Raw genomic sequence first — 20625 nt, forward strand, 5'->3', positions numbered from 1 at the left:
GGGAAGGAGGGAAAGAAGGAAGGAGAAAAGGAAGGGTGGGGCTAAACGCCCCCGCTCCTCTCTCGGAGCTCGGAACACTCAGGGTCTGCAAGAATGGCCTCGAATGGAACGGCTGCTTTGTTTTACAGATTGGGAAACTGAGGTCCAGAGCAAGAAGCTCAGGTGGCCTTGGGTCCGATCCAGATGGGCGCTATCGAGAGGTCTCCCATCCTACTAGTCTTCCTCTTGGGACATTTAGCTCATCCCCAGGATTGACCCGCACACCTGGTTCTACAGAGCTGAGCCCCTGATTCCCAACCAGCTACTTACTAGACCTCCCCTGTTCCAGCCTCGGACACTTGAGTTCCCAGTCTGAATATAGGGACCGGGTAGGCCATAGCAAGTAGGATTCCCCAACACCCCGACTCAGGGGTGTCCCTGCGGGACCCGGGAGCTCAGGATGCCGCTTCCAGCAGCAGACAAAGGGGTTAATTGAGGGGAAACACTACACAGCGACCCCTGCCGGGCATGGCCCTGGTCACTGAGCTAACGGGGACGTATGCGGGGTGGGGGGAGAGGAGAAGAGGAGGGGGATGTGCAGCTGCTAGAGAGCTGGGGATCGGGGCTGGAGCCACGCAGGGACGCCCCAGCGCCCTGCCCTCCCCCGGGGCTGGGTAAACAAGGAGATCGGATGTCGCAGGCGCGTTCCAGGGCGCTGTCGTCATGGGGTTGGGGGGGGCATGAGGAAGAGGCTCAGAGATTGGGGAGTCCTCCCCTAATCCTAGATCACCCGTATCATCCCTTAAGCTTCCCTCTCCTACTCATGGGCCTGCATCTCGAGATCCCTATCCTTTCCCTGAGCTTTCTGGGATCTCTCCCTTGTTTGGAGATGGTCCCTTTCTGTATTCCAAACCCCTTTTCTGTCTCTGGACCCCCAATCCCACCCTGAACCCTGCCCCTCATTCTCCTACTCCTTAGGGAGGGGGATCAGCTAGGGAGGATGAGAATACAAGGAGAGAGAGTCATAAAGCAAGAAAAAGGCTTTCAAAGAAGAAAAGGTGGACTGAGTCGGAAATTGAGCAGAAACCCCTAGAAATAGAGATTGAGGAGAGGCTCCATGATGAAGGGAGAGAGGATCTGTAGTCTCCCTCTCTCAGGACATGTGGGTTCTAGTGCTCCTTTTGGAATTTCAGAATGCTAGAACTGGAGAGAACCTTATTACAATATTGATGGTTGAAAGTGCAAAATGCCCTTAGGATTCAGGAACTTTAGAATAATAACAATTTACATTTATGAAACACCACCTGCCTTATATATATTATTTCCTCATCAGTCCTCAAAACAATCCTGTGGTGGGTCCTATTATTGCCCGCCTTTTACAGATGAGAACACTGAGACTCAGGGAAATTGTGATTTACGCATTTGTCATGATAATCAAATAGCAGAACAGGGTCTTCCTAATTCCATTCATTACATTACAAAATCTTATCACTCTAACAAGAGACAAAGATCTTTATCTAATCCAGCTTTCACATTTTACAGATGGGGACCCAGTTGAGAGAGATAACAAGACTTATACAAGGTCATATGTTGGAATCTTACAAACTATTAAGTCATTACCACAGTCATAGAATAAATAAATGGCAGAAAATGAAGACCCAGATTTCTAGATTCCCCCCCTCTCTCCTAGTTACTGTTCCAGTGGGCTGGGGATTGCTGATGAGAACAATAGGCATAAAAGGGTAAAAAAAAAAAAAATTTTTAAATAAAAGGATTGAGCTGTGAGTTCTCAGATAGTACCCTTGACCCTAATCCCAGATTCTTTGGCCTCTCTTCCCTCCCCTTGTCCCCCAGACTCTGTGATTCTTATGTATTCCTTCCCTTCCCTTCCTTTCCTTTCTTTTCTTTTCCTTTCCTCTTTCCTTTCCTCTTTCCTTTCCTTTCCTTTCCTTTCCTTTCCTTTCCTTTCCTTCCCTTCCCTTTCCTTTCCTCTTTCCTCTCCTTTCCTCTCCTTTCCTCTCCTTTCCTCTCCTTTCCTCTCCTTTCCTCTCCTTTCCTCTCCTTTCCTCTCCTTTCCTCTCCTTTCCTTTCCTTTCCTTTCCTTTCCTCTCTCTTCCCAATCAATCCACTCTATAAAACTGTGTTGGGAGAAACCCTGTCTATGGTCCTCAACTATTGTAGGCTATGAGCCATTAGAGGGCACTGCATACCCACTGAGATCATCCTGGGAGCTAGACACTTACATAAAATTGGAAATTGGTCTTTTCCTGAAATCTTAGAACCACTTCAGAGCTGGAAAGGACAAGCCACTCAGCCCCTAATTGCTTCATGCTTTTACTTAATTTCTCTGAAAATTTTGATTCTACCATTCACTTGCTTTGTAACCTTGACCAAGTATCATCTTTAAAACAAGTGGACTGGATTAGTTGAGCCCAAAGGCCTCTTTTAGCTCTAAAATGAGAATGGGCTAAGAGCTAGGTCTGTGGTCAATAGCCTATGGAATGAGGCAGGTTCTGAGTGTCGGTCAATAGATATATATAAAGCATCTGCTATGTACCAGGCACCATATTCATACAAAGACAAAAAGCTGTCCTCAAGGAGCCATGGATGAGACACACACAATTATGGGGGTTTTGGAGGCAGTTGGGGTTAAGTGACTTGCCTAGTAAATGTTTGAAGCTGAATTTTAACTCAGTTCTCCGGACTCCAAGACCAGTGTGCTGCTCTCTTATCTACTGACCACCTAGTTGCCTCACACATACAGTTTCCACCCCAAAGGAAGAAGATCTTGGTCAGTATCAGTTCTCCCCTGTGCATTGATTGGTCCCCAATTCCCTGTGACTTCATTGGTAGTTTTAGACATAGGTTTGTTTTTACATTTAGAGCTAAGGGGCACCTTCCAGATCATCTGGTACAATCCCTTCTTTTAATAGTTAAGAATAATTGAGTCTCAGGGAGGAGGCTGGAGGCCATAAGAGTTGTCATTTTAGAGGTTGCTGAATGGCTTATGGACAGAAAGCTAGAAGGAGTCAAGAAGCCCCAAGTTCAAATCTTGAGTGGAACACTTGCAAACTGTATTACCCTAGAAAATTGATTTATTTAACCTTTCTGTGTCTCAGTTTCCTCATCTGCTAAATGAGAGAATTGGAATCAATGGCCCCCAAAATCCTTTCCAGTTCTAAATCTATGACCTTCAGAATCCAGACACCAATGCCCTTTTTGAGGGCAGCACACTGCCTATTTGTCTAAATACATATGGGTCTTTGCAATGTCACCTCCTCCAGAAATATAATGAGCTTTCGCTTCTAGAGAACTCTAGGGTCTATTTTCCTTACAAATAGCCCAGTGACATTTACAATGCAATTATCAGCCCCATTTGACAGATAAAGAAGCTGAGGAAAGACAAGAAATGACTTATCTTCCTTCCTGGTAGAAATAAACACGAGACCTGGGGAAGCCTTTCTGAGCAGTCTACTTACATCCCTCACTGTCTGCCTCTGAAGCTGGCCCTCCATGAAACTTAGCTTTGATTCACCGAATGCATTTCATTGTTGGGGGGAGGGGACCCTGCATATGTCTAAGTGTCATCTGGAGACTGAATGAGTAGCTACTCCCAATATCCTCATCTGCCAGGAAAGTATGGATTCCCCTTAGCTAGCTCAGGGCTTACCCGCCTCTCCCCATCCAGGGAGAGGGGTCATTCCTCAAAGCCCTAGAAGAAAGATAGAGAAAGGGACCCCCTCTATCTCAAGCATTCCTACTATTTAAACATTTTTTCAATAATATTTTATTTTTCCAAATGCATGTAAAGATAGTTTTCAACTTATATTTTTGTAAGATTTTGTGTTCCAAATTTTTCTCCTTCCCTCCTCACTCCCCAAGAGAGCAAACAATCTGATATTGGTCTTGAATATGTTCAGTTCTTTTAGATATATTTCCATATTTGTTATGTCGTGCAAGAAAAAAATCAGACCAAAAGGGAAAAAAAAGCATGAGAAAGAAAGAAAAAACTACAAACAAAAGAAAAAGGTGAAATATACTAAAGCATCTGTACTCTTTGCCCGATAACTATACCCATTTCTCAGATGAGGAAACTGGGGCCCGGCAGTTGATGGGGAGGAGGATTTACAAGCACGTATACCTACAGGGGACAGATACAAACCACCCACAGTAAGAGACGCCCAACATAACCCTGTCACATTCAGGACACACCCTCGTATGCCCAGTGAACACAATCCATGCATACATGCACAAGCCCAGAGAGGTTCACATGTAGCTCAGAGCGCGAGCTCCCGCGCGCAGCCCCAGACACATATCGCTTTGTTCACCCACGGCCCCAGGACAGTCGCAGCCGCACAATCTCCCCATTCCCCCAAACGCGTCCTCCAGCCGGGAGCTGTCCCATCCGCGCACAATACAGACGGCGCCACATTTCCATATTCACTGGACACACGGCCACAATCCCGGACATACGCTGACGCGCACAATTGCGCGCGCACACACAGATTTACCTACAGACCCTCAGACACACACAAACTCCCACACGCGATCTCCTGGCATCAGCCGTGTGCGTGCCCGGCTCGCCTGCCTCCTTCCCCCTCCCACGCTGCCCCCCCAGGGCTCTCACCCTCCTCCGGTTCCCCCTCCCTCTTGTCTTCTCGACAGCCAATCACCGAGGGAGGGAGGCCCGGAGGCCTGGCCCCGGGGGGTATATGAAGCTTCCCGGGGACTCCCCCAGGCACCGTTACAGACTGGGAGGGAGAGGGAGAAGTAGCTGGCGAGGGAGAGAAGGAAGGAGGGAGGGAGAGGGAGGGAAGGTGGGTGGGAGAGCCCAGCCGGGCCTGGAGAGGGGATAGGGGGGAGTGTAGGAGGGTAGGGATGGAGCTGAGAGTCCCCAGGAGGCGGGGGGCCCAGGAGCCTGTAGCTTCCTTCCTCCGGGACCCGAGCACAGGGCGCATCTACAGGCGGGGGCGACTGCTGGGCACGGTAAGGGCTGAGGGGAGGGGAGTTCTGGGGGCACCGGATGCCTGGGTCTCTGCGGGTTTAGAGAGGGAAGGCTGGGGGCAATGAGGCATAAATGGGGCAGAGAGGGGAGGGAGGGAGAGCCGGGTGAGGGGAAGGGAGCCAGTATGCAGAGAGGGGCTAGTCTGGGACGATCTCTAAAGACTTTCAGCTCTAAATCCTCACATTCCGACTGGCCCACTTTCCCACTTACTTAACTCCTCTGGTTTCGCCTTCTGGGTCTGCCTTCACCCCTAGCCAGGCTGCAGATTGTGTGTGTGTGTGGTAGTGGGGGGGGGGTGATACACATGTAAGTGGTCAGCTGAAAGGCCCAATCCCCTAACTGTCAAGGTAGGGGACCCTGGGAAGACCAGTACAGGTGTAAATGGGCAGTGGGGGGGGAGTTTATGGGTTGGTGCTTGTGCAAATGTGTTCCTGCGTGTGTGAACGCCCCCTTCCTCCCCTTGCCTCCCCGAGTGTGCACTTGTTTGAGGTTAGAGACTGGAGAGCAATTGAGGCTGGGTCCCAGGAAGAGTCTGGGATGCTTGTAATGCGTTTTGTGTCCCTTGTGACTGCCCCTCTCCACCACAGGGTGCTTTTGGCAGATGCTACAAACTGACCGACATGTCGACCAATAGAGTCTTTGCCCTCAAGGTGGTGCCCCGGGGAAGACTCGGTGGGCTGGACCAGTGGGGGAAGGTAAAGCTCCCTGCCTCTTTCAGAGACTCCTAATCTCGCTCGTTCCTCCCATTCCTATCCCTGATCCTCCATTCCTATCCTATCCTCCCATAATCCTAAATGCTTAGTTCGCTATCCCTGATCCCCATCTTTACTGGAGATACTTCCATCCACAATATACTGATCCCAATCCCGGTTCTGCATTTTACTGATTTCCATCACCCCTGACTTCCCATGTTCCCATCACTGATCCCTTCCATTGCTCACTCCCCATTCCCATTGCTTCTCTCTCCTATTCCTGATACCCCATCCCCATTACTAATCTGCATTTCTGATGTTCCCCATCACTGCCTTTCCTCCTCATCACTCTCCCTAATCACTGACTACATTCATCCCACCTTCTAATCTCCTTCATCTGATTTGCCCATCTTTAATTCTTCCATCTCTTCTTCATGGATCCCCTGATTCCATCTTCATCTGGTCCTGTTCCCACCCCCAATTTCCTTTCATCCTCATCACTGAATCTCCCCATCCATGAAGCCCAATGCCAGCATCATCCCAGATCTCCACTGCTATCCCTGATTCCTCCCTTTCCACCCCCAACACCAGAAGCTTCCTTGTTCCTGACCCCCGGGCTCCCAGACTCCTCCGTTCCTCCTCAGTCATCATGCTTCCCTTTCTGCCCTGCAGAGGGGACTACCTTCTCGCCGGCAGGTGGAACGGGAGATTGAGCTCCATAGCCAGCTCAGGCACCGGAACGTGGTTGGCTTCCACGGGCACTTTGCTGACCAGGACAATGTCTATTTGGTGCTAGAGTACTGCAGCCGCAAGGTGAGGGCCTCCTCACCCCTGACCTCCCAGGCTATGTCGTGTCCACCTCATCTCCCTCTGACCCTGCCTCCTCGCCACTGACAGCTTCACCCCTGTCATTGGTCTCCCACCTCCCTGGCCCCCATCCCATCTCTCCGTCCTCTTCCCCAACATTAATCTCTCCCATCTCTGAGCTCCCAAGTTGAATTCCTTTCTGCTGAAGAAGCTAGATGGTACAGTGGTGGAGCACTGGGCATGGAATCAGGAAGGCCTGACGTCCAATCCAGACTCAGAAGCTTACTAGCTGGGCAAGTTGCCTAATCTCAGTCTGCTTCAGTTTCTTTAACTGGAAAACGGGGATGGTAACAGCACCTACCTTGTGAAGATCAAATGAGACAGTTATAAAGTGCTTAAGCTTTGCACAGTAGGTGTTTTATAAATGCTTATTCCCTTCCTGCCTCTTGACCTCCAGCACTGGTCCTCCCTAAGGGCCAAGCTAGGGTGGACCTCCCCAAGTCAGCTGTGGGTGCTCCTCCAGCTCAGCCACTGATTCCCTGTGTTTGTTTCCCCATCTATAAAACAGCAATAATACCCTTTGTCCCTGGACTGTTGTAAGAAAAGAGTGGATAGAAAGGTCCTTAGGATGGAGTGATGGGGTAACTAAGAAGGCTCAGAAGAGTACCCCACCATACCCAGCCTCTTCCTTTCTTTCATCTTCCTTCTTTCCTTTTTTCCTTTTTCCCTCCCCCATTTCTTTCTTTTGTTCTTCCTTATTTTCCCTCCTTCCTTTCTTTTTTCTTTTTGTTTCTTCTTCCCTCCTTCCTTCTTTCCTTCCCTTTCTTTGTTTCTTTCTTCCTTTCTTCTTTTCTTTCTTTGTTTCTTCCTTCCTTCCCTTTCTTTCTTTGTTTCTTCCTTCCTTCCTTCTTTTCTTTCTTTGTTTCTTCTTTCCTTCTCTTTCTGTCTTTGTTTCTTCCTTCCTTCCTTTCTTTTCTTTCTTTGTTTCTTCCTTCCTTCCCTTTCTTTCTTTGTTTCTTTCTTCCTTCTTTTCTTTCTTTGTTTTTTCCTTCCTTCCCTTTCTGTCTTTGTTTCTTTTTTCCTTCCTTCTTTTCTTTCTTTTGTTCCTTCCTTCCCTTTCTTTCTTTGTTTCTTCCTTCCTTCCTTCCTTCTTTTCTTTCTTTGTTTCTTCCTTCCTTCCCTTTCTTTCTTTGTTTCTTTTCTTCCTTCTTTTCTTTCTTTGTTTCTTCCTTCCTTCCCTTTCTTTGTTTCTTCCTTCCTTCCTTTCTTTCTTTGTTTCTTCCTTCCTTCTTTTCTTTCTTTGTTTCTTCCTTCCTTCCCTTTCTTTCTTTTTTCTTTTCTTCCTTCTTTTCTTTCTTTGTTTCTTCCTTCTTCCTTTCTTTTCTTTCTTTGTTTCTTCCTTCCTTCCCTTTCTTTCTTTGTTTCTTTCTTCCTTCCTTCTTTTCTTTCTTTGTTTCTTCCTTCCTTCCCTTTCTTTCTTTGTTTCTTTCTTCCTTCCTTCTTTTCTTTTCTTTTCTTTTCTTTTCTTTTCTTTCTTTGTTTTTTCCTTCCTTCTTTTCTTTCTTTGTTTCTTCCTTCCTTCTTTTCTTTCTTTGTTTCTTCCTTCCTTCCCTTTCTTTCTTTGTTTCTTTCTTCCTTCCTTCTTTTCTTTCTTTGTTTCTTCCTTCCTTCCCTTTCTTTCTTTGTTTCTTTCTTCCTTCTTTTCTTTCTTTGTTTCGTCCTTCCTTCCCTTTCTTTGTTTCTTCCTTCCTTCCCTTTCTTTCTTTGTTTCTTCCTTCCTTCCTTCTTTTCTTTCTTTGTTTCTTCCTTCTTTCCTTCTTTTCTTTCTTTGTTTCTTCCTTCCTTCCCTTTCTTTCTTTGTTTCTTTCTTCCTTCCTTCTTTTCTTTCTTTGTTTCTTCCTTCCTTCCCTTTCTTTCTTTGTTTCTTTCTTCCTTCCTTCTTTTCTTTCTTTGTTTCTTCTTTCCTTCCCTTTCTTTCTTTGTTTCTTTCTTCCTTCCTTCTTTTCTTTCTTTGTTTCTTCCTTTCTTCCCTTTCTTTCTTTGTTTCTTCCTTCCTTCCTTCTTTTCTTTCTTTGTTTCTTCCTTCCTTCCTTCCCTTTCTTTGTTTCTTCCTTCCTTACTTCCAGTCCTTGGCCCATGTCCTGAAGGCCCGGAAGACGCTGACTGAGCCTGAGGTCCGCTATTACCTACGGGGCATTGCAGCTGGCCTCCGCTACCTCCACCAGCAGGGCATCATCCACAGAGACCTCAAGCTCAGTATGTGGAGGCAAAGGGGCAGGGACAGGCATGGCTGAGGCAGAGGGGAGAGGGGGATGGGAGGAGAGACCAGGAGCCTGGGAGGCAGGAGACCCCAGCAGAGCCTCCAGGTACATTCTGAGCCACTTGTGGCTCCCCACCCTGAACCCATCAGACACCCCACCATACACCCCACATGTGTTCACATGCCCCTGCCCACGCTATTACCCGGTGCACACGCCATCACATATGTGCACACACACGTCCCATCATATAAACACACGCCATCACAAATCACCCACGATCCCTTCCTTCTGCAGGCAACTTCTTCCTTACCAAGAACATGGAGGTGAAGATTGGTGACTTGGGGCTGGCGACCAAAGTGGGGCCTGGGGGGCGCTGCCATGGGTAAGTGTGCCGGGGGAGTTGCATGTCCGGGCTCCTGTGTGGGCTGCCACTGCGGCTTTGGGTGGGACTGTTTCCTTGTGAGTGTGTGTGAACTAATCTGTGTGTGCCCGGGGACGTGTGCCAGGGTGTGTGTCTGTGTGTGCCCATGTGGGGATTACCCTCTGTGGGATGTTCCAGTGGAGGCTGGGGGGGGGGGCTTCCTTTGGTCTGGGCTGGGGGCTCTCACTGCCTCTGCCTTTCTCCCAGGGGGCTCTGTGGGACACCCAACTACCTGGCCCCAGAAGTTGTCTCCCGCAAGGGTCACTCCGTCCAGTCGGACATCTGGGCTCTGGGCTGTATCATGTGAGTGCCGAACAGTGGGGGCGGACTAGTGTCTGTGCCTGAGTGCACGTGTGCACGGGGCTGGGGGCAGGGTCCCCGCGGTCCCATCCCACCAGCCCCTCTTCCTGCCCAGGTACACGGCGCTGACGGGCTCCGCCCCCTTCAAGGCTAGCCCACTGCCTGAAATGTATCAGAACATCCGCGACGCCCGTTATCCCGTGCCCACTCACCTGTCGCCCAATGCACGGAGGCTCATTGCCCGCTTGCTGGCCCCCAACCCCACGGACCGGCCCAGCCTCGACCAGGTCCTGGAAGATGACTTCTTCACTCAGGTTTGGCCCCCATCCCAGGTGGCCTGGACTAACCCGCAGTGGGGGCTCAAGTCTTCCCCGAGAGGGGCGGAGGCCTGGAGGGACCCCAACCCTTTCTCTCCCCTTTGGGAGTGGCAGCATGATGCTGTATCAATCGGTCATTTATCAAGTGGGCCAGAAGCTCAAGAAGGACGACCAGAGTTGGAGTTAAGGGGGCTCCAAGTTCAAATTCTGCTTTCCATTTGTTTGTGGTTGAGCCACGTCCTTTCAGCCTCAGTTTCCTCATCTGTAAAATGGGAATACCAATAGTTGTGCAGAGCTGTGATAGTGGTCAGTGCTTTGTCCACCTGAAGAGACTGTATAAATGGCAGCTGTTATTCTGGTTATTATTATTATTATTTCTCTGGGTCTGGGGGAAAGGGAAGAGAGAGATTAAAGTGCAAATTTTATGGAGAAGGAAATGGAAGGGAAGTCACTCGGCCAGTCCCCAGGCTAGTTAATGGTTTCCTAGGATTAGCTCTGGAAGGGACCTTAGAGACTGTTGGCTGGAATCCCTTTATTTCACAGATGAGGAGACTGAGGTTCAGAGAAGGGCCATAGCTTCACAGATCTCGAGCTGGAAAGGCTTGAAGAAGACTTCTAGTTTACAGATGAGCAAAGAGAGGCCCCAGGCCAGTGAGTGGCCCCTCGCCTAGGATCACCTACGTAGGAAGGCAGGATTTGAACTCAGCTTCTGCTGCCTCCAGGCCCAGGGCTGTCTCCCCGGGGCCACCTCGGGCTCCTGCAGGGCTTTCCCCGCCACTGCCACTTCCCTGAGGAGCTCCTCCTCCTCCTTTCCCCTTCAGGGCTTCACCCCAGACCAGCTGCCTCCGCGCTCTTGCCACACAGCGCCCATTTTCACCATCCCCCAGCCCTTGGACAAACTCTTCCAGAAGGCCACCCAACTGTTCCTAGCCGTGGCCCAGCGCCGGACCCCGCGTGAGTTGTGTGGGAGTGAGGAGACCAGGGTCCACACTGGCAAGGCCAGTCTCTGTGCCAGGGCGGGGACATCCCAGCCGGAGAAGGCCGGGAAACCACTGGCTAAGGCGAGCGGCAGTGGGGGGCTCAAAGCTGGGGGAGCCGCCCCCCATTGCTGGCCTTCCCTGCAGTGATAATTCTGTGGGGCTCCCAATGATGTTATCAATACCCAATGGCCCCTGGCAGAGAAACGGCTCCACCCAGCTGCTCAGAGCAGGCCGGAAACTCCGCCCGGGGTCACCTCTGCTCTCCCCCCACCCCCATCCCTTTCAGGATCATTTGTCCCAAAGATGCCAACAGTCCCAGCCCCTGAGGACCCCCAGAAGACTCCCAGGGAGGCAGGCAATGAGGTGAGAGGCCCGGGAGTCCTGGGAGAGAAGGAAAGGCACTTGGGGAGGGCTGGGGCAGTGTTGGTCCCAGAGGGTCCAAGGGGGCTCCTGTCCCCATCTTTTCTTCTGACTCTTCCCATTAATAGGCTGCAGGTTTCTCAGTTGCAAGATGAGGGGGTAGATGATGACCCCTAAGTTTCCTTCCTGCCTTAAGAGTCTCTGTTCCCTCCAACAGTCTATGTTCTGAGATATCTTTCATCTCTGACCTCCTGGGCTCTAAGGGCCCTCCCAGCTCCGACCTCCTGGGTTCTAAGGGCCCTCCCAGCTCCGACCTCCTGGGTTCTAAGAGCCCTCCCAGCCCTGACCTCCTGGGTTCTAAGAGCCCTCCCAGCCCTGACCTCCTGGGTTCTAAGGGCCCTCCCAGCCCTGACCTCCTGGGTTCTATGGGCCCTCCCAGCTCTGACCTCCTGGGCTCTAAGGGCCCTCCCAGCTCCGACCTCCTGGGTTCTTAGGGCCCTCCCAGCTCCGACCTCCTGGGTTCTAAGAGCCCTCCCAGCCCTGACCTCCTGGGTTCTAAGAGCCCTCCCAACCCTGACCTCCTGGGTTCTAAGGGCCCTCCCAGCCCTGACCTCCTGGGTTCTATGGGCCCTCCCAGCTCTGACCTCCTGGGTTCTAAGGGCCCTCCCAGCCCCGACCTCCTGGGTTCTAAGGGCCCTCCCAGCTCTGATCTCCTGGGTTCTAAGGGCCTTTCCAGCTCTGACCTCCCGGGTTCTAAGGGCCCTCCCAGCTCTGACCTCCCGGGTTCTAAGGGCCCTCCCAGCTCTGACCTCCCGGGTTCTAAGGGCCCTCCCAGCTCTGACCTCCCGGGTTCTAAGGGCCCTCCCAGCTCTGACCTCCTGGGTTCTATGGGCCCTCCCAGCTCTGACATTTAGTGTCCTAACATTCCATGTAAGAGTCCATCACTACCTAGGGTGGTGGAGGAGAAGAGAGTTTGGGGCAGACTTTCACAGGCAGTAGGACTGGATGGGGCTCCACCAAGAGCCCAGACCTAGGTGCTAGGAGACCTGGTTCTACTCCTTCCTCTGTTATCATTCGACGTCTGACCAGAGGTCATCCACTTTTTTTCCCTCACAACTTGCCCTGAGAAAAGAAGCTTGTAAATTGTCAGGACTGACCTTAAGCAGCTGGGTGGCCCAGTGAATGAAGTGCCGAGGTTGCAGTCAGGAAGACTAAGTTCAAACCCAATCCCAGACACCTACTGTGTGACCCTGGATTAGTCACTTACCTCTCTGCCTCAGTTTCCACAACTATAAAATGGGGATAACAACAGCACCCTCCTCTCAAGGTTGTTGACTAAATGAGATAATTGTAAGGCACTTAATACAGTGCCTGGCACACAGTGGGCACTTAATAATTGCTCATTTGTTGCCTTCCTCTTCGTTATTTAGGGCCTTTCCCACCCTCCCCATAAGGCTGAAGCCCCTGAGGAAGAAGCTCATCCCCAGGCACCCTACCTGGAGCCCCCCATCCACGTCCTGCTCCGGAGGAGCCTCAGGGGTCGCCCTCCGGGCACAGAGGGTAAGCTGGCACCTCCTCCCCCCTCGCACGTTCCTCCTGCCTGAGCCTGGAAGAGATGGAAGGCAGGGAGGCGGAAGGGAGCCTTCTGCAGCAGCCGGGAGGGTCGGGGAGGGACATGTGGCTTATGGGAGAAAGGCACCCTTGGTACTAACCGGTTCTGCCGCGGGCGTGGCTCGGGCTCTGGGCTCCTCCTCTCCTGTCGAAAGCCTCATTTTTCCATCTATAAGACCTGGAGCTCAGAGTCCCCCCGGCTCTAGCTCGCTTGTGTGACGGGCCGGGGCCACAGCTGCCTCTGCCTCCTGGTTGGCTGGAGCAGCCAGCGGCGAGCAACATCGTGGGCACTTCTGGGTTCCGGTCTTCATGGGGTTGCCGAGCCGGCTCAGCCTGCCATGAATAAGTGCCCTGACAAGAACTCTCTCTGCAAAGTTCTCCCTTGAATACTTGTAGCGACAGGGAGCTCATTATCTATCTTTGCTGTTTCTCCAGAGAGCCCGGGGAGCCCGGGGGATGGGGTGGAGGTGGCCACGAGGCTCCTGCGGAATTGCCTGGACTCGATGCCCGCAGGTGAGCCTGGCAAACCCCTCCTCGCCCCCCTTTTAAAGACGGGGTGTCCGGTTCCGGCTTTGCAGCTGATGCTCAGGGTGACCTGCGGGGGGGCGGCTCTCTCTCCCCACTGTGGGACGAGGGAGCCTAGGGAGATGATTTCCGCCTTCCTGCTTAGCCCTAGACCCTCCTCCCTCCCCTTCCTTTCTCTGCTGAAGCTCTGGCTGCCGGACGCTTGCTCACTTTGTCCTCCCTGTGCTCAGGGCAGCGGGATCCCCCCGGGCAGCAGCGGCCGGTGCTCTGGGCCACCAAGTGGGTGGACTATTCTAACAAGTACGGCTTTGGCTACGAGCTTTCCGACGGCAGCACCGGGGTCCTCCTGCGGGATGGCACCCACGTCGCGCTCCAGCCGGCCTTGGGGTGAGTGCTTTGGTCCAGGGGGGCCCCCTGAGCTGGGTCCCTGGTCCCTTAAAAGAAAGTCCGTGGGTGAGTCTCTGGCTCCCCCCTCTGCCGCCCCTTCCCCGGGTCCTATGTCCTGAGACCGCCCTCATCCCCACTACTTCCGGGCCCCTCCCTCAGGTGCATAAGCTACTGTCCGGTTCAGGGCGAGGCGGTGACCTTTACCTGGAGGGAGATTCCCGACTCCCTGGCCACCAAGGTGGCCGTGCTGCAGCTCTTCACCCGCTACATGCAGCGTTGGCTGTTAGAGGTGAGGCCGGGCTGGCGGGCACAGGTGGGCTCGGGGGCCCTCCCGCTCTCCGGCCCCAGCTCCCTCACCCTTGCCCTCCCTCCAGGGTGGGAGTCTCCCTACGCAGCCCAGCCTCAATCCTGGCCCGGGCTTCTCCCTGCTCCACTTCCTCAAGTCGGACCAGGCCCTGCTCCTGCTCTTCAGCGATCAGACTATGCAGGTAGGGAGAGGAGAAAGGAGGTGGCGGAGGGTCCCAGGTGGCATTGAAGGGGCTGGGGCCCTCTCTGATGCCCCAGCCCCAGCTCTGGGAAGGAGCTTCTAGACTCGGGTCCCCGAGGTCACACAAACCACTGGGATGTGGTGGGGAGTGGGAGAAGGCCCCCGGGCAAGGAGCCAGGAACTGGCTGCGGGAGGTGATGGGGATCCTCGCTGCAGCATGGAATGGAGGGGGAGGTGAGCAGGGGCAAGAAACGCAGGGGAGAGTTACCGGATTTTGTTGCCCTTCCTGGACAGGTCAACTTCTACCACGACCATACCAAGCTGCTCCTGAACTGGGCCGGAGAAGAGCCCCTGCTAACCTACATTGATCAGGAGCGGCGGGCCACCTCGCACCCACTGGGCATCCTGCAGGGCCAGGGCTGCAGCGAGCCCCTGCGCCAGCGCCTCTACTACACCCTCCACCTGCTCCAGACCCTCTAGCACCTTTCCTTGACCCTCCGGGATGCCAAGGGGAGGAGGCAGGGGTCTGCGGGGCAGCTGTCTCCACCCCAATGATGAGAAGAAGTCAGAAAGGCTGCCGAGGAAAAACTGCAAGTAGGGAAGAGTCGGTGACCCGTGGACTAAGGGGGCAAAGAGCAGAGGAGGTACAGAGGGGCATTAGCAGGTGCAGCTGGGATGAGGGATCTGGGGAGAAATGGAAAATAGGAGAGATGCTTTGGATGGTGAAAAGGAAGATGAAGGCAAAAAGCTGGGGGGGGTGACAGGTGTAAGGAGAACTCTAAAGTTTAGAGTCAAGAGGAAGGACTAGACCCAGGACTAGAACCCAGGCTCCTCACTCACTCCAGGCTGCCCCTTCCAGGAAAACCAGCCGTTAATGAGGGTGGAGTGAGATGAGAGCCAAAAATGAGGGCAAAAGCGAAGGCAAGTGGAACAAGGAGAGCTGGAGTTTCCTTTGGCCACCATTGACCCACTGAGTTCCAGGCTGGTATTCAGCCCGGGCTGAAAAAACACCCCCAAACCAAAATGAAATTCAAAGGCAGAATGTAAAGCTCTGCTCTTGGGTTCAAAAAGGAACTACACAAGAATAAGATGGGGGAGATGCAGCCAGAAAGATCACGTGGAGAGGATCTGGGGGTTTCAATGGACTACACAGTTCATATGAAGCAACACAGACATTGCAGCCCCCAAAGCTTGACAGTCTTGGGCTGTCCAAGAGAGAAAGGGCATCGAGAAGGAAGAAGGCAGGAGACATGCGGCTTCCTGCCTTGGTCAGATATCTAGAAGACAGTGTTCAGATTTAGGAAGGGCATTGGTAAGTGGGAGCTCGTCCGAAGGATGGACAGCAGTGAAAGGCCTGAAAGTTTTGTCATGCCAGATCAGCTGAAGGAACTCGGGGATGTTGGTCAGTGGAGGATGAGGCGCATGACAGTTATTTGGGGCTTTCCCCCCAGTATCTGAAGGCTTGTTATGTGGAGCAGGGGCGATTGCCTTATTTCAGAATCGTTCTGCCTGCCCTTGGAGGGCAGACCTAAGAGCGTTGAATGGAAGTTTTGGGAAGGAAATTTAGGAGGAATCTGTCCGATGGATTGCTCCAGAGGTGGGGGGGGGTGCTTCTTGTTGGGGATATTGTCACAGATTCATCTTACAGGAAGGGGTCCTCCGAAGTTTCCCCCAACTCTGTGATCTTATGGTTGTAATGTGGGAGAGGGGGTGATGGGCCCTGCCCCTGCTGGATCTGGCCTGGGGCAGGCAGGCACAGGCCAGGAGGCCCAGGTGGGAGCTGCAATGGGCTCAAGGCGCTGGACTGAGTGTCTCCTAAATGATCTTTTTCATTAAAGAACAAAGCTGGGATCGGATCCTGTTATCTGTTTGGGAGGAGGGGGCAAGATGGCAAAGGGTCTTACTGCCTGCCAGGAAGGCCAGGCTTCCTCACCCACAAAGCTGAGAGTCTCACACTACTCAGCCCAGGGGCAGTGACAAGGAAGAGTTGTGGGGATCTTTTTGAACCCTTGGGTCTGTTATATTTGGACTTCATTGATCAGAGTTCAAAGGAACCCAGAGCCTGGCAGGATCACCCCAGCCTTTGTGATCAGCCCAGTCTCGTCAAGGTTTACAGTGTTTGGTAGCCTGGGCAAGAAGATGAGGCAGGGGAAGGAGAAATGGATTTGGAGTTTAAAGATGGTTCTTCGCAGCTGCCTGTTTGTGACTGTGTGTGGAAAGGGGAAAGCCCCTTTCCGTCCCTGAACCTCAGTTTCCCTATCTGTAGGCTTCAAATTCCTTTCCAGCCCTAAGGTCCTAAGAAGAGGAATATGGGTGGGAGAAGAAAAAAAATAAACAATAGGAAATTCCACTTGGCAGCCCAACCTGTACATAACCCCCTGAGTTTTTCCCCACAGAAATCGGAGCTGGCCAGGGAGTAAGACCAATAGTCGAGGAACTACTGTGGAGGGCAGGGGATGTGAAATATTAATGAGACCACGCTGGATTTTTCAGCCTCATTCCATGAGAAGGGGAGCCAGGGCCAAACCAGGGCTTCTGAGCTTAGCCTCCGAGCTCTGCAGGGATTTCTCCAATGGTTTTCTTTCCCCCGCCCTGGTCCCGTCTGCGCCAAGTCAGAGCTTTTAATATCTGTCTGGGATGGAAATAGCCAAACAGCCAGGGCCTGAATTCCTGACTTAGCTGGGCAGCCCCGAGCTGTCTGAGACATAGACAAGGGTAGGGTAGGGCTGGTCTCAAAGGTGACCCATTTGGGTCAGGAGCTGGTCAGATAGCAAAGAGCCTGGACTCTCCATGGCCCTGCGAAAAAGGCATGTGGGAGTTGTTGTCCACTTGTGTTTGTAAACATCCTGGGATGGTTCTAGATTCCAGAGCTGGTTTTCCTCTTGTGTTTGTAAACATCCTGGGATGGTTCTAGATTCCAGAGCTGGTTTTCCTCTTGTGTTTGTAAACATCCTGGGATGGTTCTAGATTCCAGAGCTGGTTTTCCGCTTGTGTTTGTAAACATCCTGGGATGGTTCTAGATTCCAGAGCTGGTTTTCCGCTTGTGTTTGTAAACATCCTGGGATGGTTCTAGATTCCAAAGCTGTTGCCCATTTGTGTTTGTTGACATCGTGATTCTAGATTCCAGAGTTGTTTTTCTCCTTGTGTTTGTAGACAACCCAGGATGTTTCTAAATTTCAGAATTATTGCCTGTTTGTGTTTGTTAACACAATGGTTCTAGATTCTAGAGTTATTTTTACTTTGTGCCTGAGGACATCCTGAGATGATTCTAGATTCCAGAGTTGTTTTTCTTGTTGTGTCAGTGGATATCCTGGGATAGTTCTAAATTCCAGAGCCATTGTCTGTTTGTGTTTGTGGACATCCTGGGGTGGTTCTAGATTCCAGAGTTGTTGTCCTTTTGTTTTTGTAAATATCTTGGGATGGTTCAAATTCCAGAGTCGTTGCCCATTTGTTTGTGGACATCCTGGGGTGGTTCTAGATTCCAGAATTGTTGTTCTCCTTGTGTTTGTAAATATCCTGAAATGGTTCTAAATTCCAGAGTTGTTGCCCACTTGTGTTTGTGGATATCCTGGTATGATTCTAGAGTCTTCTAGTGCTTTCCCAAGCCAGAATTCAGTATAAGATGAATGAATGGTCTGATCCAGAAGCAGAAGAGGGTGATCATATTCTTGCAATAGCAGAGGACAAAGTCTCAAGACCATTGCATACTGCTCCTAAATCTAAATCCTATTGACAAACTAGATGTGATCAGATGGCAAAAGCAAATTGGGAAGGTTGATCCAGCTTTAGAGTTAGAGGGGATTACCTTTTTGCCTAAATGGCAGGAACAGTATTCCTGCTAGTATTCAAAATACTTGCTTTGCTTATGAAAACTAAAGGAGGGAAGCCCAGAAGCTTGAAGCTTTTATGAGAAAAGCCCAAGATTTGGGAGCTCCTACCATTTGAAATGCTTTAAACGTAGGTTTTGTGTTTATGACTAGTTAGGAGACCATTCACTGCACCTTAAGTACAAAGCATCTGTTCTCCTGGAGAATCTAGGGCTCAGGACATGCATTGCTTCAATCCCAGCAAGAAACCAAGGCTAGAGAGGATTGTGATCTGACTTGGTGAAGGGAGGAGTAAGTATCCCCAGGGCCTACCCAGTTGAAATTATGAATACTTGAAGCTTCAGTCCAGTGATCCAGAGCTTTCTCCAAACTCTTCTAGAGTGTTTATTCTTGGGCCATGTCATTTTATCGAGGAACCAGATTGCTATTATGCTTCCTCATAGGGCAACCGTGATAGGTCTCAAGGTTTGTTTGTTTTTGTCGGTTTTTTTTTCATTTCAAGGTTCTCCATACTTTTAGTTTTGGGGTCTGAGGAATCCTATCTTGAATTTTCTCTTTGCATCATCTCATCAGACAGTTTTAGAATTGCAGGGCCCTGTTGTGTTATATAAAAAGCTTTGAGTGGGAATAAGATCTGGCTTCAATCTCACTCTTCTACTTACCAAGTGATCTTGGAGAGGTCATTGAGTTTCTTTCTGGCAAGGTATAATAATTTCTTCAATGTAGACCCTGGGAGTACTGTGATGATCAAAGGAGAAGGGAGATACTGAAGCTTTTGTAAGCTAGGTGGCTAAGTAAATATATACTATTCTAATCACTGGCTGCAACCGCCTTCGTTTTACAGATGAGGAAACCAAGGTACAGAGGGAAGGGACACCTCTTGGGATTGCTGTAAAGATCCTGTTAAGGGACTGTGTTTATAAAGGTCTTGGTAAAAAGCATGCTAGGGCTGCAAAGTAATGAGATGCATGTTGACACCAGTAAATAACAAATTATGCGTCCAAGTGTGTTTGTCCATCAAGCAGGCTATTTCCCAGCGGATCATAAACTGCCTAAAGACAGATATTATTAGAAACGTTTTGTTTCTGATCATTTCCATACAATAAATGTTTATCATAGAGAATTCCCAACTCACCCATAGCATCTTTATGTAGTTTTAAGGCTTACAAAGTACGTTTCTCATTCACTGAGGGAATGACACTAATGTTATTTCTCATTTTACAGACTAAGAAATAGAGGCTTTGGAAGGTTAATAGATACAAAATTAGTGAGTGTCCAAGTCAGAATTCTGACCCATTTCCCTACCTTATTCATCCAATTTGAGTCCAAATGCCTTGGGATGCTCTTAAAATCCCAATCTACCATTAAAAAGGCAATGGAAAGTTTGAATCCTAAGGAGGAAATCCTCTTCTAAAATGGACTTAATTTGGTTCCCAGAGAGGGGCTCTTGGTCTCTTTTCTCAGCTGAAAAGTTCAGCCCCAGAAGGGTTACGGTTAGTCTCTCTCCTCCCCGCCCTCCTCCCCAATCCCAGGGAAGTTCTAGGTTCTCCTGTTACAGGCTGGCCCTTGAGGAGGTGGGTCAGGAGGCAGTAATAGTAGACCCTGTTCTCCTCTTGTTCCCTAAGGGTGAAAAGGTGGGGAAGGAGACTGCACTTGGGCCACGGGGATGACTTCATGGAGACCAATAAATCCCAAATGGGCTGAACACAATACATCTGACCCGTGCCAAGAATGTGGCTGCACTGGCTTCTGAGGCGATAGTACATGTCTGGAGTGTTTGAGGGCTGAGGGAAGGAATGGAGGGGAGACAGCAGACGGTGGTGTCCTGGCTGGCTCAGAATAGCCAGAGTATTAATATGGGACCGTGGGCACACATGGCCCCCCGGAGTCTGGGGACGTCTAGGGAATCTGGGAGGTTTAGGAATCATGTTCCCAGTTATTTCTGGGCCCCGGCCAGCCGCAGTTCTTGAGAAAAGGCATCCGAGGGGCCCCTGTGGAAGCAGAGGCAGGGGATGGCCTGCCAGACGGGCCTGACTCCTGGAGCCGAATGTCCCCGAAAGTTTCCCAAGACCCCAGTAATTGGAGAAGCCAGACAGAAGCCAAAGTGGCCGATGGCTGCCACCTGGAGGCGAGGCGAGGTACTGACATTGGGGATGGCCGGTACTGAAGTTAGGGCCGAGAGTAACCGTAGGAAACCACCGAAGTCCAACCCTTTTATTTAGTAGAAGACACCGCTCAGGTCATCAAGGCCCACAGATAATAAGGAGAACCCTGACTCGTCCAGAATTTTTCACTAAAGCACGTATCCCAACTTACCAAGGAGACCCTCAAAAAGCCCTCATAAGGCAGTAAAAGAGCCTCAGAGCCGGCCCGTTGGAGCTGGGAGGAGCCCGAGCGCCCATCAGCTTCTCGTTTTGGATGGGACGGAGAACAGCGTGACTGGCCCCTTCACGGCAGCCCGCGTGTCCCAGTCTCCAGGTTATATTCATGGTTCCTGCTCCTTCCCCCAACTCCCTTAGGACCCGACCCAGCTCCACAGCAGGGCCCGGACCAAGGCCAACAGCTCCACTCGGTTCTCCATGAGAAAGAGGCAGGAGACATTTTAAGGAACTAGGCTGGGCTTTTCTACAGATACTGGGCTCTGGGGAGGACCAGGGCTGGAGCGC

The 20625-nt window shown here is 51.2% G+C and overlaps 1 protein-coding gene across 1 annotated transcript; it reads left to right on the forward strand.

Annotated features, from left to right (window-relative positions):
• The first annotated feature begins 4794 nt into the window (after positions 1-4794).
• Positions 4795-15983, forward strand: PLK5 (polo like kinase 5 (inactive)). Its single transcript, XM_051972213.1, has 15 exons — positions 4795-4965; positions 5572-5679; positions 6349-6489; positions 8610-8739; positions 9039-9126; positions 9373-9468; positions 9581-9779; positions 10604-10736; positions 11049-11125; positions 12553-12682; positions 13169-13246; positions 13489-13645; positions 13805-13934; positions 14020-14133; positions 14427-15983. Exons 1-15 carry the CDS (start codon positions 4858-4860, stop codon positions 14610-14612), a joined length of 1875 nt encoding a protein of 624 aa, XP_051828173.1. The 5' UTR covers positions 4795-4857; the 3' UTR covers positions 14613-15983.
• Positions 15984-20625: the final 4642 nt, after the last annotated feature.

This window comes from Antechinus flavipes, chromosome 1, assembly GCF_016432865.1.
Source record: "Antechinus flavipes isolate AdamAnt ecotype Samford, QLD, Australia chromosome 1, AdamAnt_v2, whole genome shotgun sequence".
In the NCBI taxonomy this organism is placed as follows: Eukaryota; Metazoa; Chordata; class Mammalia; order Dasyuromorphia; family Dasyuridae; genus Antechinus; species Antechinus flavipes.